Source organism: Rhagoletis zephyria, unplaced genomic scaffold (genome assembly GCF_001687245.7).
Source record: "Rhagoletis zephyria isolate East Lansing unplaced genomic scaffold, Rhagoletis_zephyria_1.1 Rzeph_scaffold_06511, whole genome shotgun sequence".
NCBI lineage: Eukaryota > Metazoa > Arthropoda > Insecta > Diptera > Tephritidae > Rhagoletis > Rhagoletis zephyria.
Genome location: NW_016163594.1, coordinates 15,640 through 30,305, shown reverse-complemented (window position 1 = coordinate 30,305; position 14,666 = coordinate 15,640). Strand labels below are relative to the sequence as shown.

At 38.7% G+C, this 14,666-nt stretch overlaps 1 protein-coding gene and 2 long non-coding RNA genes across 3 annotated transcripts; all 3 read left to right on the top strand.

Moving 5' to 3' along the window:
• The first annotated feature begins 5,150 nt into the window (after positions 1-5,150).
• Positions 5,151-6,125, top strand: LOC108373255 (uncharacterized). The gene is made up of 2 exons (XR_001848946.1): positions 5,151-5,619; positions 5,982-6,125. It is a non-coding gene; the product is annotated as an uncharacterized LOC108373255 (long non-coding RNA).
• A 7-nt stretch (positions 6,126-6,132) lies between these two features.
• LOC108373254 (uncharacterized) lies at positions 6,133-6,873 on the top strand. The gene is made up of 2 exons (XR_001848945.1): positions 6,133-6,246; positions 6,503-6,873. It is a non-coding gene; the product is annotated as an uncharacterized LOC108373254 (long non-coding RNA).
• A 2,964-nt stretch (positions 6,874-9,837) lies between these two features.
• LOC108373253 (uncharacterized) lies at positions 9,838-10,440 on the top strand. Its single transcript, XM_017629121.1, has one exon. The coding sequence runs from the start codon at positions 9,838-9,840 to the stop codon at positions 10,438-10,440; it is 603 nt and encodes a 200-aa protein (XP_017484610.1).
• Positions 10,441-14,666: the final 4,226 nt, after the last annotated feature.

Below are 14,666 nucleotides of genomic sequence, written 5' to 3'. Positions count from 1 at the left end.
GGTCATACCAGTTCGTTATGAACCATAATTATACCAGTTCCTCATAGAAAAAAGTAAACTAGTTGGAAGAAATTCTAGTTCGAAAACTGGTATTAAATGGGTAAGTCAAACCAGTGATGCCAGACATTCTCTGTTAAAAAGCCCACGAAAATGGGGAAAAAATCCCTCAATTACCCACATCTTGAAAATTTATCCCACAAAATGCCCTAAGAACTTAAACATACCCATGTTTCAGTAGTAAAGAAGTAAAATTCATATAAAATAATAATAATAGTTTGGCGCTTACACATACATATGTGCTTTTCCTCCAATTTGTGGCGGTCCCCTTGATGTTGTCACACAAAGGGGAGGGACCTACAGTTTTACGCCTGCACTTATGTGTACACTTCATATGTAGTAGGTAAGAAAAATGTGCATTAAAAAATAACGAAAGGGCAAGTAACTCAAAGTCATTTCACAATTTTCAAAATTTTCGGTTTATCGCGTATAGTTTTGAAGTATTTTATTTTAAGAACTTTTTAAGTATGTATTATATATTCTACAAACAATTACGAATAATTTGATACCTTAGCAAGAGGTGTGCTTTCAGAATAAACCAACTTTTAAATATAAAATTTTTCTGCGATCTTGAGCGTAATTTTTATTCCAAAAACATCTTAATTGAAGGCACATTTGGAAAATATGTACGTCGAAACGATCTAAATATTTTTATAACTTCTAGTCCTTATAATGTTGCATATACCCGTAAAATGCTTCAAAAAAATGTTCTCTAGAAGTGTGTTAAAACCCTGATTTAGTACTTCTAATTATGCTCCTTCTTGTAGTCAGAATATTTCGAGGGTGGTATCAAATCAAATTTTTTTCGACAAAGGTTCAGATAGTTGCTCTTACTTAACTGGAGCCTTCTTAGTTTAATGGTNAGACATTCTCTGTTAAAAAGCCCACGAAAATGGGGAAAAAATCCCTCAATTACCCACATCTTGAAAATTTATCCCACAAAATGCCCTAAGAACTTAAACATACCCATGTTTCAGTAGTAAAGAAGTAAAATTCATATAAAATAATAATAATAGTTTGGCGCTTACACATACATATGTGCTTTTCCTCCAATTTGTGGCGGTCCCCTTGATGTTGTCACACAAAGGGGAGGGACCTACAGTTTTACGCCTGCACTTATGTGTACACTTCATATGTAGTAGGTAAGAAAAATGTGCATTAAAAAATAACGAAAGGGCAAGTAACTCAAAGTCATTTCACAATTTTCAAAATTTTCGGTTTATCGCGTATAGTTTTGAAGTATTTTATTTTAAGAACTTTTTAAGTATGTATTATATATTCTACAAACAATTACGAATAATTTGATACCTTAGCAAGAGGTGTGCTTTCAGAATAAACCAACTTTTAAATATAAAATTTTTCTGCGATCTTGAGCGTAATTTTTATTCCAAAAACATCTTAATTGAAGGCACATTTGGAAAATATGTACGTCGAAACGATCTAAATATTTTTATAACTTCTAGTCCTTATAATGTTGCATATACCCGTAAAATGCTTCAAAAAAATGTTCTCTAGAAGTGTGTTAAAACCCTGATTTAGTACTTCTAATTATGCTCCTTCTTGTAGTCAGAATATTTCGAGGGTGGTATCAAATCAAATTTTTTTCGACAAAGGTTCAGATAGTTGCTCTTACTTAACTGGAGCCTTCTTAGTTTAATGGTGTCCCCAGTTTTGTCCGATTGTCTCCACTTTTGGAGATAGCGGTACTTGAAACTTTGCTTAAATTGGAAAATATTTTACTAAAATTTTGCACACGCTCGTATTTTAATATTTCCTTCACTATGACATAAAGTCATTGAAATCGGTTCACTCTAAAATCTAGCTCCCATACAACTGATGGTCCAGAGACGTTGTTTTGCGTTATAACTCCTCCAATTAAGCAGGTCAAAATTTAGTATAGGTTGACTTTAACATATAGCACGCATACAATTTATTATTCAGATATGAAGTTAGATTTATAGCGCAAAAACACATATCTGAGTAATCAGTTGTATTGGAGCTATATGTGCACCCATTTCGATAATTTTAAGGAATAATTAAGGTAATATTAAAAAATGGTTATGTGCAAAGTTTTAGTAAAATAACTTCAAAACTGAGGGAGTTATTTATAAATTAGTTAATATTTAATAAAATTTTCAAGTACCGTTATCTCGACAACTGGAGACAATCTGGTAAAACGGGGGATGCCATTGAACTTAGAACGCCCCCATTAAGTGAGTTCCACTTTCAAAATCTTTGCTCAAAACTTACAACTTGAACAACGTAATTTGAACCCAGTTTATTCTTTTGTCNTGTACCATTAATACGATGAAGCGGCCCCAAACCAGAAGCGGAAAAGCATCTCCAGACCATAACATAGCCACTATGTTTGACTGGNGAGATTACGAATAAAATGATATATAAAACATATGTGTGCTCACAAGTTTAAAAATAAATTTTTTTTTTGGAGAGTGTACCTATTTTTTAGATTTGCCATATGCATATACTTATATACATATACAAGGGCATAGTTATTTACTGAAAAGTAGCGCAGAATGAGCAAAAATTTTGCAGCAATAATCAACTTATAACTTAGCATTGGTTTTACTACGACCTTGCAAAGACGGAACAATTTTACTTGTGAGCCTTTTTAGCCTCAAGTATGTACAGTATCGGACAAAACATTTGCAACTGAAATATAATAATGCGAATACTGCCGATTACAAAGCAGTTACATGCCTGAAACCTTTTCATATTATTTTATTTGAAACAATGGAAGTTTATATATATTATATATAAGTTTTTTAAACAAAAACGATTATTCAAATTTCGCACTTATTTTCTTAAATGTCAATAAAAAAATGCTACACCAAAAAATTGCAACCCAAAGAAAGCGGTACATTATTTTGAGTAAGATAAAAGAAAAACTTAATTTATTCTGGAACGAATTTCCGTCATCCTTTGTAAAGTTTGGATGACGGAAATTCGTTCCAAAATAAATCATCTTACCTCCCTGTCGGAAAAATCAACCAACACCGAAAAACTTAATATTTCGTGGCAAATCCATGGCTATAAATAACTGCCTTGCACCGCCTCGGCATTGACGCTATCAAGTTATCGTCTGTTATGGTCTGAGGTATATTTTTCCACGCATCTAGGACTCTTTGGAAAAATTGGTCAGCATTTGCTACATTACTGCGATCAATCCCCTTTTTCATATACACATAAGTTTTCTATAGGGTTAAGGTCTGAGGATTTCGGGGGCCACTCCATTGCGTCCACTTTATTCCTCGAACCACGATTTTAGGACCTTTGCCGTATGCTTGGGGTCATTGTCCTGTTGGCAGACCCACTTTAGTGACATTTCCCACTCGGCAAGTGGCAGCATTACAGATTCCATAATGTCTCTGTAAACATACTTATCCACTGTACCATTAATACGATGAAGCGGCCCCAAACCAGAAGCGGAAAAGCATCTCCAGACCATAACATAGCCACTATGTTTGACTGGTTTGACACAGTATGATTTTTGAAGACGTTTGTTTCGTGGACGTCGAATGTAGCACACACCATCACCTACCAGATCAAATTTAGACTCGTCGCTGAAAAGTACAGTTTTCCACTTGCTTACCGGCCAGTTTATGTGATCAGTAGCGAACTGCAATCGTTTTTGCTGATTACATGTACTAATAAGTGGTTTCCTTGCGGGTCGGCAAGTACGCAAATCTGCGGCAGCCAGGCGACTAGTGACAGTTCTTGAAGAGATTGGTAGCCCAAGCTCTTTTACCAATTGTGGAGCACTTTTAAACGGAAATTTCTTTACATCTCTCACAATCGCAATGTCAGTTTTATGGTCAGTTTTTTTTGGTCGGCCTCCACGATGTATTACTGCGGCTGTTTTGTTTTTCATAAAGTTCGAAATAATTCGCGAAGCTGATGATTTATGAATATTAAATTTTATGGAAATGTCTTTCTGAGAAGTTCCGTTATTATAAACTTCAATAACACGCGCGCGTAGTGCTTCACAGAATTTGTTTGGAGCCATAATTTACTTTATGATATTTCGCAAATAAACGGTGTTGTCGCAAGAAATATCTCTGCACATATGATACTCAGCAAATGTCTCGATCAAAGTTAACTAAGTACAGTTATAAAACGAAACAAAGTTTAAGCATTTTTACCGTTATACAGCTAAGCAAACCAAGTTGCAATTGTTTTGTCGCACAGTCGCCAAACATGTACAAATTTTTCTTAAATAGAACCGAAGTAGAAAAAATATCTAGCTTCCAAAACAAGCAACAAAAACTATTTGAGAAAAAAATGGCTTTGTGAGACACAAAATATCGAAGACTTTGCTCCAGTTGCAAATGTTTTGTCCGACACTGTATATGCAATATTGCAGCAGCTTTCTACCTACCTTTTGTTTATTTTCCACTAATAACACTGTAGGTAAATTTTAAGGTTTTAAAATAGCATAGCTAAACGGCCAAACACGTAAACTTAATTTTGGCCTCCAGATTACGATGGTGTTTTCAGAAAATCCGTATCACGTCAAAATTTTGGGATATTTAGGGGGGAAATTTTAGAGTTCTGAAAGTGAATTTTTCGTCGTTTAAAATAGTGATGGGCGAGTCCGAGATGTTTAAACGATCGAGAGAATCGCTATCGATGCAAAATTACAATCGAGTCAATAATCGACTCGCTGCCCGACTGTACAATCGAGATGTTTTTCGATTGTTTCGAGTCGACTGACTTATCACTGACGAGATCGTGTGAACCAGGGGAGCCAATTCGTGGGGAATTCTCCGATTTGCTGGGAATTTCAGTTTACGTGGGGAATCGGGGAATGGACCGTTTTTTGTGGGGAATTTCAGCTCCTTCAATTTTAGCATAATAAAGTTTTAAATGGCCAAAAATTACTGTTGATTTTTTTTTGAATTTTTCTTGTCGCATTTGCTTTCATATAACGAATAAACATAATTTACTTGTAGATGGAAGAAAACCGCAACCACTTCAGCAAAAAATCCTAAAACATAAGTACATAACGTCGTTCCCAAGAAAATGCAAAACCTCGTATGAGAGGTTACCAAAATTCCCAAAGGCTAGTCTGTTGAGAACATGGGCATAAATCTGATAGATTTGTAGACGAGGGACAGCTGCGCGCGTTTGCTTTTTAAATTTTGTATTTTTCAAATTTGAAGATGGATTACCTACCAAATGAATTGTAAACCTTTTTAGAATATGTACTCCTTATCTTTGCAACCTTGAACATATTAACTTGTATATCGTAAATTTGGGTGGCGTGTTTTTCCGATTTTTGAATTGTAAAGCGACGGTACGGGGAGACTCGAGCGCGCCAGCCTAAGTTTTTTAGTCTTCTACTGACCGCCACCGCTTTCACATCGTTAACTTTCAAATCCGCCCCTCTGGCACCTTGAATTAGAATTTTCATTGTAATCAAACATATTGGATAATAAACACTTGAGATTCATAGATTGTAAAGCAAATTATATCTCTTTTCGTTACGCATTTACATGCATACGTTTTATGCAAGTGCACTCTGCACGTACGCAACAAGTGGACGTAAGTACTCGAACATTGTCCTTACGATCCGTTCGAAGGAATCGGCAACCCTCTACTTAGAGTACAAACACGTTCACTGAACGCACCCTTCTCATCAACCGAAAACTCTATTCGGTCAGCTCTTGTCAGTTTTAAATCATAAGCGGTTGGCGGCGGTCGTGTAAACTAAGTGCGGTCGGTCAAGTTTAGTGTGCAAAAGAAGTTGAAAATTGTGCGCATACATATACACAAAATAAATCTGTGCAAAAAAAAAAAAAAAACTAAACATCAAACAATACAAATTAAAACGAAACAAAAAGCGTGCCGATTAAAAACTAAATATAAAGTGTGGAAATAAAAATATAAAAAATATTGGTTGAAAGTGAAAAAAAGCACCCAGTGAGAAATTAAAGTCGCACGAGACAAGCTAAAAAAAAAAAAAGAAAAAAGGAACATGAGCATCCTTACAAACAAATATTAGTGACGCAACAACAAACCAACTGCAAAGGCAAAAAAAAAAAAAAAAATTTTAGTGCTAGCAGTGATACCTGCACCGCGCCCCCATTTAAAGCGCTAGCAGTGATACCTGCGCCCCCACATTTAAAGCGCTAGCAGTGATACCTGCGCCCATGATAAAAATATAGCAAGGTAGAACCGTTCTCTCAATTTGTCGGCCATGATTTTTTTTGAAGTTTGCCAACATTTTAAAATCATATAAAAGCGAAAATAAAAAAATGAAATTATTCGAAATTGTTGTTGCTTGAGATTGAAAATGAAAATGTGTGTGTGAGTTGTGAGTAAATTTAAAAATTAAATTGTTTGGAAACGTCAAGAATTTTAAAAGTGACTCTCAGCGGTTCTACCTTACTATATTTTTATCATGCCTGCGCCCCCAAATTTAAAGCGCTAGCAGTGATACCTGCGCCCCCAAATTTAAAGCGCTAGCAGCTATACCTGCGCCTCAATCCCACACTTAAAAAAAAAAAAATATATGCTTACTTTATATACAAATATACTCAACTTAAATGAAAAATGATATACATAGTTAAGCATATGTTATTAATGTGAACACGCTATTAACGAAAAAGAGCCACATGGCATAAAAACAAAAAAAAAAGCGAAAGTGAAAAAAAAAATATACATATTAATATAAAAAAAAAAAGTTCGCAATTTCTCACGAGGCGTCTTGGCAAGCGGCAGCAACATCAACGGAGGATAACGGCAGCAGCATCACCGGCGCAGCACAGCAAAACACCGGCGCGGCACAGCACAAAAGGCAAAACAATTGCGGTACAGTTGGACATAGTCACAGGTGGTATCAGAGAAACCCGTAAGTGCGCACATATTATTATATACATACGTATGCAACTTTTATAGCGGTTTCCCGTACGGTGAATTAAAGTTGTCGAACCTTTAATTTACCGTAATTGAAATAACTGTCTCGATACAGACATACATATATACCGAAATATATGTATGTACATATATACTCACAATCCCCGCGCGTTAAAAATTTTCCCTATCCAAAAACCGCTATAAAAATATACATACGTAGCACATTGTATATGCAAATGTATATATAAACTCTTGTATTAACCGCCCATATTTTGATGTATATAAGTCCCGAATTTCCAAACGGGCATTTTCCATTTTTCCACGTACGCTGTACCCTAACACATAATTGTTTGCACGCCTGTGTGCACATATATATATTCACTTGCCTTCTCCAACTCCTAAATCTACTTGTAAACGAAGAACTAGCGCGCAGAACACAACCGCATATACACACAGTCCCCTTTGGCGCATACTGTACATGTACATATGTACATACATATGTACGCACGCTTTTGCTCATACCCTTATAAAATCGCCAAAAATCCGAAGCGGTAAATAATTCGCGCGCAACATATGTATGTAAATACGTTTCAGCATTTGTGCAATCTCACTTAATGCGTACATATCTACCCTATCCCTGTACCACTCAGCTAAGTGCCGCTATTTTTCAGCAGTGAACAAAAACGCTTGCGACATATATAGATACCGAAGTAAGTACACATTAGTGTGCGGCTATATAAAAAGGAAAAAGTTTAAATAAATAAATATAAAAAGAAGCGTTTCCCAGTCTCCTTCAAGATTTTTATAAAATATATAGACCTTTCGGCCCTCACACATAAATTTATAAATATATATCCAAATATATATAGAGGTAGATACATGCATTTGAACCCAACTTGTTCGGTTTTTTATCGCAAACAAAATTGACCCATACTAATATTAGCGTAGTCAAGTGCGACATACGTACGTATATATAAATACGTGGTTGGTTGCTTACCCCTTTTCGACCGTTAACAGCACTTCGAATATATTTCGGTTACCGCGCACTCATATTGCACATACTTATATGTACATATAGAAAACCGCCGAGGTACGTACATACATACCAACGCGTACACAAATAGGCTCCACCCTTTTTTTCGCTCTTGCGCTGCACACAAAAATCACTGTTACTGGACTTAGACGCGCTAAGACAGTACAGTGTAGCAAAAAGCAACTGACTCACGGTGGGACAAAACCAGTACCCACACAAAATAAAAAATTATAATCAAAGAATTATTTTAAATCAATTTTAAATATAATTAAACTGGACTCAAACCCCTTAATATTGTAACGAGGTACAGTTTATATAATTAACCCAACCCAAATTACCCATCTCAAACACCATAGAAAAGAAATCAATAACTGCTACTGATAATGATTCAGAGGCAAGCCTCCAAGCCTCCATATTTGAAAGCAATAGATTAGAGTCCTTTTACTCTACATGGTCAGTAACTCTTATAGCTGACCAAACAGAATCCCTATTGAAGGTCAAGATCCAGCAACTGGACAGATTGTGGGAATCGCTCGTTGCATCCTTTAGAGCAGTATCCCTTNAATACTAGATGCTCTGCAGCTTTTAGCACCACCTCCACAACCCAGAAACCCCCCAAACACTTCAAGCGCCCCTGAAGTTTTTCTCAAAGTACCACCATGTGACACCGAAATCTTCCATGGTGGGTAAGAAGACTGGCCGGCCTTTAGGGATATGTTCACGGCAGTCTATGGAAATCACCCCAAGCTAACACCAGCTCAGAAACTCTACCATTTTCGCCAAAAAACGCGAGGCCAGGCAGGGCAATTGGTTAAGCAATACCCGCTGACTGACGAAAGCTTTCAATTACCCTGGGAGGCACTGAAAGTGCGGTATGAAAACCGCAGAATATTGGTGGATAACCAAATTAAAACCCGCTTCAATCTCCAATCGATTTACTCAGAGAACGGTGAGCAGATTGAAAAACTCCAAACTACGATAACAACTGTTTGTCCACTTTGGCAGCACAAGGAATCCCAACCTCTGACTGGGACCCCATCCTTGTCTATATTTTCTCTTCGAAACTGCCCTGTGAAACCCTTTCTTTGTGGGAACAGTCGCTGAGTTCTCGAAAATAACTGCCGCTGTGGGCAGATATGAATGAGTTTTTAACAACTCGGTATGAAGTCGTGGAAAGACTCAGCACTTATCGCCCAGGTAAAACAAGAACGCCTCAACCAAACTTCCCCCCCAGAGCTATTAATCAAAACTCACACCCTTTTAATAAACCGAAAACCCACAACTTTCACACGGAACTAAATCAGCAGGTATCATGTAAATTATGCAACCAAAACCATCCAATGAAAACCTGCGTGAAGTTTAAAGCCCTGTCCGTAACTGAGCGACTCAAGTTCGTAAGAGAAAATAAATATTGTGAGAATTGCCTCTCATATTCCCACTTCAATAGTGATTGTCAGAGCAAGTTCTTATGCGTATATTGCCAAAAGAGACATCACTCCCTTCTCGATTTCCAACCACAATCCCAATCAACTAGGGCCAACCCAAAACCTCAAAGAACCCAAGCGCAAATGTCGACTCAAAGTCGGATAGACCATGAACAGCCTTCGACATCTGAGCAGGCTGCTAAAAATGCACTTACCAAACACCCACCTGACAGCAATGTCCAAAAGGTCTCTTCGCATTTTTCCAGTAGCAGCGCAACAACCCTACTCCCCACGGCAATAGTTCCCATTTACTTTGAAGGAGAGTATCATAAAATTCGTGCTTTAGTCGATCAAGGATCACAGAAGACCTTTGTAGCGTCACGAATTCAAAAACTCCTTGGCCTACCCACAAGAGAAACTCACTACCAAATCTCTGGAATGGGAGGAATGGTAGTACAGAATTCGAACAAAATTTGCGAGATAACGCTATGTTCATTGGATTTAGGCCAGAAGATCACAACTTGTGCCATTCTCCCACAGCTTACCCACTTTCTGCCCACATCTAAAGTGTCCAATGTCAACATAGACGAATTACACTCCCTCCAACTTGCTGACCCTAACTGCTTTATACCATCGAAGATTGACATGGTGATAGGAAGTGATATAACTCCCCAAATACTCCTGGATGGGCTACAACGTAACATCGACGGCACCTTAGTAGCCCAAAACACAATATTCGGTTGGATACTCAGTGATCCAGTAAGAGAACATATCTCGACGTTCTCCACCCACGTCACAGAGGCAACGGAGCCCGAACTCAGCACGCTGATCAAAAGGTTTTGGGAGCAAGAGGAGATAGAAACCGCTCAACCCAAATCAGCAGAAGACGAATTCTGTGAGGAACTCTACAGGACCACGACCGCCAGACGAGAGGATGGACGCTACGTGGTGAAACTCCCCTTCAAACCCGAATTCCCGGACGCCCTTGCCTTAGGCCACTCCCGCCCAGCAGCTCAGCAGCAATATATAAGCATAGAGGACTCTGGATAAAAAGCCGGGACTGCGCGAAAAGTACTCANATTCTGTGAGGAACTCTACAGGACCACGACCGCCAGACGAGAGGATGGACCCTACGTGGTGAAACTCCCCTTCAAACCCGAATTCCCGGACGCCCTTGCCTTAGGCCACTCCCGCCCAGCAGCTCAGCAGCAATATATAAGCATAGAGGACTCTGGATAAAAAGCCGGGACTGCGCGAAAAGTACTCAGAAGTACTAAACGAGTACTTGCACATGAGGCACATGGAACACGCTTCACCCCTTGAAATAATAAAAGACGGGAAATATTTTTCATTTTACTTACCCCATCATGCTGTCTTGAAGCCCGACAGTAAAACGACAAATGTGCGTGTCGTCTTTAACGCATCTAAGACATCACATTCAGGAAACTCCCTGAATGACGTTCTTTATACAGGCCCAATACTCCAAAACGACTTAACGGCCATTATCCTTAAATGGCGTCTTTATAAATTCGTTTTCAATGGCGACATAGAGAAAATGTATCGCCAAATACTCGTCCATAAAGAAGATCAAAATTTCCAAAGGATTCTCTTTAGGAAAGCCCCTCACCTGCCAATCGAAGATTTTAAGTTAAAAAGCGTTACTTTCGGTGTTAACTGCGCCCCATATCTTGCAATTCGCACGCTCCACCAGTTAGCTCACGATTGCCAAGAAAAATTCCCCCGCGCCAAAAACATCATACTACATGAAACATATGTAGATGATGTACTCTCTGGCGGACACAATATACAGTCCACTATCACCTCTATGACCCAAACTATAGAAGCTCTAAAATCGGCAGGCTTTCCGCTGAGAAAAATTACAGCAAATCACCCAAAAATCCTTGAATTAATCCCAGATACCGATGTCTTAGATACTGAGTTTCTCAAATTCCAAGACACAAGCTCAACTAAAACGCTTCGAATAAGATGGAACGCACTGACTGACTCCTTCTCGTACTCTTGCGACCCTTTACCCGCATCTAAGTCGAACACAAAACGACAAATACTGTCGGCCGTAGCGAGACTGTTCGACCCGGCAGGATGGCTATCACCAATAATGATACTCGCCAAAATCCTCCTCCAACAATTGTGGTTGGAGGGAACGGACTGGGACGAGCACGTGAAGCCTACGTCTTTCCACAAGTGGAACAATTTCCGCGAAGACCTCCAGGCAATAAGCGCCATCAGCATACCGCGTTGGGTGCGCTTCTCGTCCGAAAAACGCATACACATACATGGTTTCTCAGACGCTTCTGAAAAGGCATTCTGTGCTTGCGTTTACATCAAAGTGCAACACGAAGAAAACTCCTTCTCGACTCACCTTTTTGTTGCCAAAACCAAAGTTGCACCGCTGCAAACGATAAGTTTGCCACGTTTAGAACTTTGTGGCGCTGTGTTGCTGTCGAAGTTAATTGCTGTTACCCGTTCCCAACTTAATCTGCCACCTCATCAATTAACCCTCTGGTCGGACTCCTCAATAGTGTTAGCTTGGATTGAAAAAAACCACCACATTCATGGAAAACGTATGTAGCCAACAGGATCACTCAAATTCTCCAAAATCTCAGCAATGCCACTTGGCGCCACGTACCCAGTGGTGATAATCCAGCAGATTTAGGAACGCGTGGATGCAAACCACAAGCTTTAGCTGGATGTTCCTTATGGTGGAACGGGTCCGAGTGGCTCTCCAAACCAGCCCCTTCTGAAAAGAGACCGATAGAATCCCTCCACACCTTAGAATGTACATATATCCTTGATCGATTCTCCTCATTTTCACGAGCCTTNCATATTAACTTGTATATCGTAAATTTGGGTGGCGTGTTTTTCCGATTTTTGAATTGTAAAGCGACGGTACGGGGAGACCCGAGCGCGCCAGCCTAGGTTTTTTAGTCTTCTACTGACCGCCACCGCTTTCACATCGTTAACTTTCAAATCCGCCCCTCTGGCACCTTGAATTAGAATTTTCATTGTAATCAAACATATTGGATAATAAACACTTGAGATTCATAGATTGTAAAGCAAATTATATTTCTTTTCGTTACGCATTTACATGCATACGTTTTATGCAAGTGCACTCTGCACGTACGCAACAAGTGGACGTAAGTACTCGAACATAGTCCGAGATGTTTTGACCGATTTTTATCGAATGTTAAACGCGACTGGCAATTCGTTGCCACAGTCTGCGACAGAGAACCATCGAGATGTTTTAACAACCGCTGGCCAGCAGCGAGACCAAGATGACTTGGTCGATTGTTAACGAATATGTTAGTTCAGCTTAAGCACGACTTTTTTCGGGTGGCAAATCGTCTACGAGAGAAAACATCGAGGTCAATCGAGATATTTGAACAATCGAGACAAGCATCTAAAACATCTCGGGCTCGCCCATCACTAGTTTAAAACACTCTGCTCATGTTTTGAATTTTTTTCTGGGCAAAGGTTTTGATAACTGATCTTACTTAACTGGGATCTTTTAAATTCAATGGCGTCCTCCGTTTTTCCAGATTGGCTCTAGTTTTCCAGATAACGGTGCTTGAAAATCTGCTTAAATTTTAGGTTTTTTGTTAATAATTACCTCAGTTTTAAGGTTATTTTACTAAAATTTTGCACGTGACTGTATTTTGATATAACCTGAAAATCATGGAAATCGGTTCACTGTAACATATAGCTCCCATACAACTGGTTGTTCAGATATGTGGTTTTGCATTACAACTTATATTTTCATATTTATTTCGTAATATTTTTTTATAATATTAGTTTATATACTATTTGGACCTGAATTTGAGTTCTCTTCAATCCCGTTTTGGCATATTTTGCTAGTTTCTATTGCTCGAATGAATTTTTTAATATCCTTTGCCTCCTGCGATCGACCAGCAAAAGTCCGCCAACATTGAATTCAATCGTTTTCCAGCGAATCGGTCCTCAAAACACATAATGGATTGGTGAAATCGCTCTCCTACCTCGTCTGTTTCTGTTGAAAGCTGTTGCCCGTAAAAGTCATAGTGACTGTGTAGCATGTGGATTTTAAGAGACATGTGCACATCAAAGGCGTCAAAAGATTCCATCAAGTTCGCAATAAAAATGGCATATTCTGGTGAACGATTTTTACACAGAACATGTTTAATTAAAGCTCGAACTGCATCCCATGCAACGGCTGCTGTGCCGTTAAGAATTTCCAAGAAGCCTTGATCCTTCATTAATCTTCTGATGTCCGGCCCATTAAGAACACCTGAAATAAAAATTATAGGGTTCTTAAAGCAAGATATAATAAAATATATGGCAACAACAAATGGGCCACCCAAAATTGGACGGTCAATATATTTTCGCACAAATTACTTTATTCAGTTTACATCCACTTGAGAGATTTTCACTCATATACAATCAAAAAACTACCTTCACGGATTTTTTCAACGGAAAGTTTTGGAAAGACATTATTTTTCAAATATAGGAATGCAGTTTCGTTGACTCTAACCAACTCTTTGATGTAATTCTTAACAACACCAAGTTTGATATGTAAATCGGGAAGCATGATTTTATTAAGCGCTATCAAGGGCTCGTGAACTATATTGAATTGACCATTCGTTTGTTCCTTTCTTTTTAGCCAATCACATTTGGTATAGTGATTGCATTTGGCTCTACTATCCCAATGACAGAACAAGCAACAGTATTTAGTGTAGCCCATTTGCATGCCTGATAGTAGTGAGAGAACTTTAAAATCACAGTTCACGCGCCACCTTTGCTCTTCGTACTGATGTAATCTAAGATTAATTGCATTGTTTCGTCTGATTCCTTTATTCCAACCGCATACAAGACGGGAACGGGTTTCTTGCTACCATCGCGATAGAGCAAGACTGCTTTCAAACTTCGCTTTGATGCGTCAATAAAGAGACGCCATTGTTCGGGTTTATAGTCAGTAATTCCTATTTCATTCATCAAACCTGCTACATCATTGCAATAAGCCTGAGTGCCATCTTCCGGTAACTTGAAATATGACATAAACGGATCTTGTCTATGTTTGTAGGCCGTTACTTTTACTCCTGGTGCTAAAACATTCACGCTTTTCAGTTCTGATGCCAAAATCATTGCGTTGTTATGGGAGAGATTTAATTTACGCACCATGCTGTTTAGGTGTTCTTGGGATATGAAAGACGGTAAGTTGTTTTCAATCGGAATGTAATCAGATCCATCATCAAGTGGTAATGGCGTTGCCATAGCCTGTTTGC

Coding starts and splice junctions, on each gene's coding strand:
- LOC108373253 (XM_017629121.1), top strand. CDS start 9,838: ATGGTAGTACAGAATTCGAACAAAATTTGCGAGATAACGCTATGTTCA.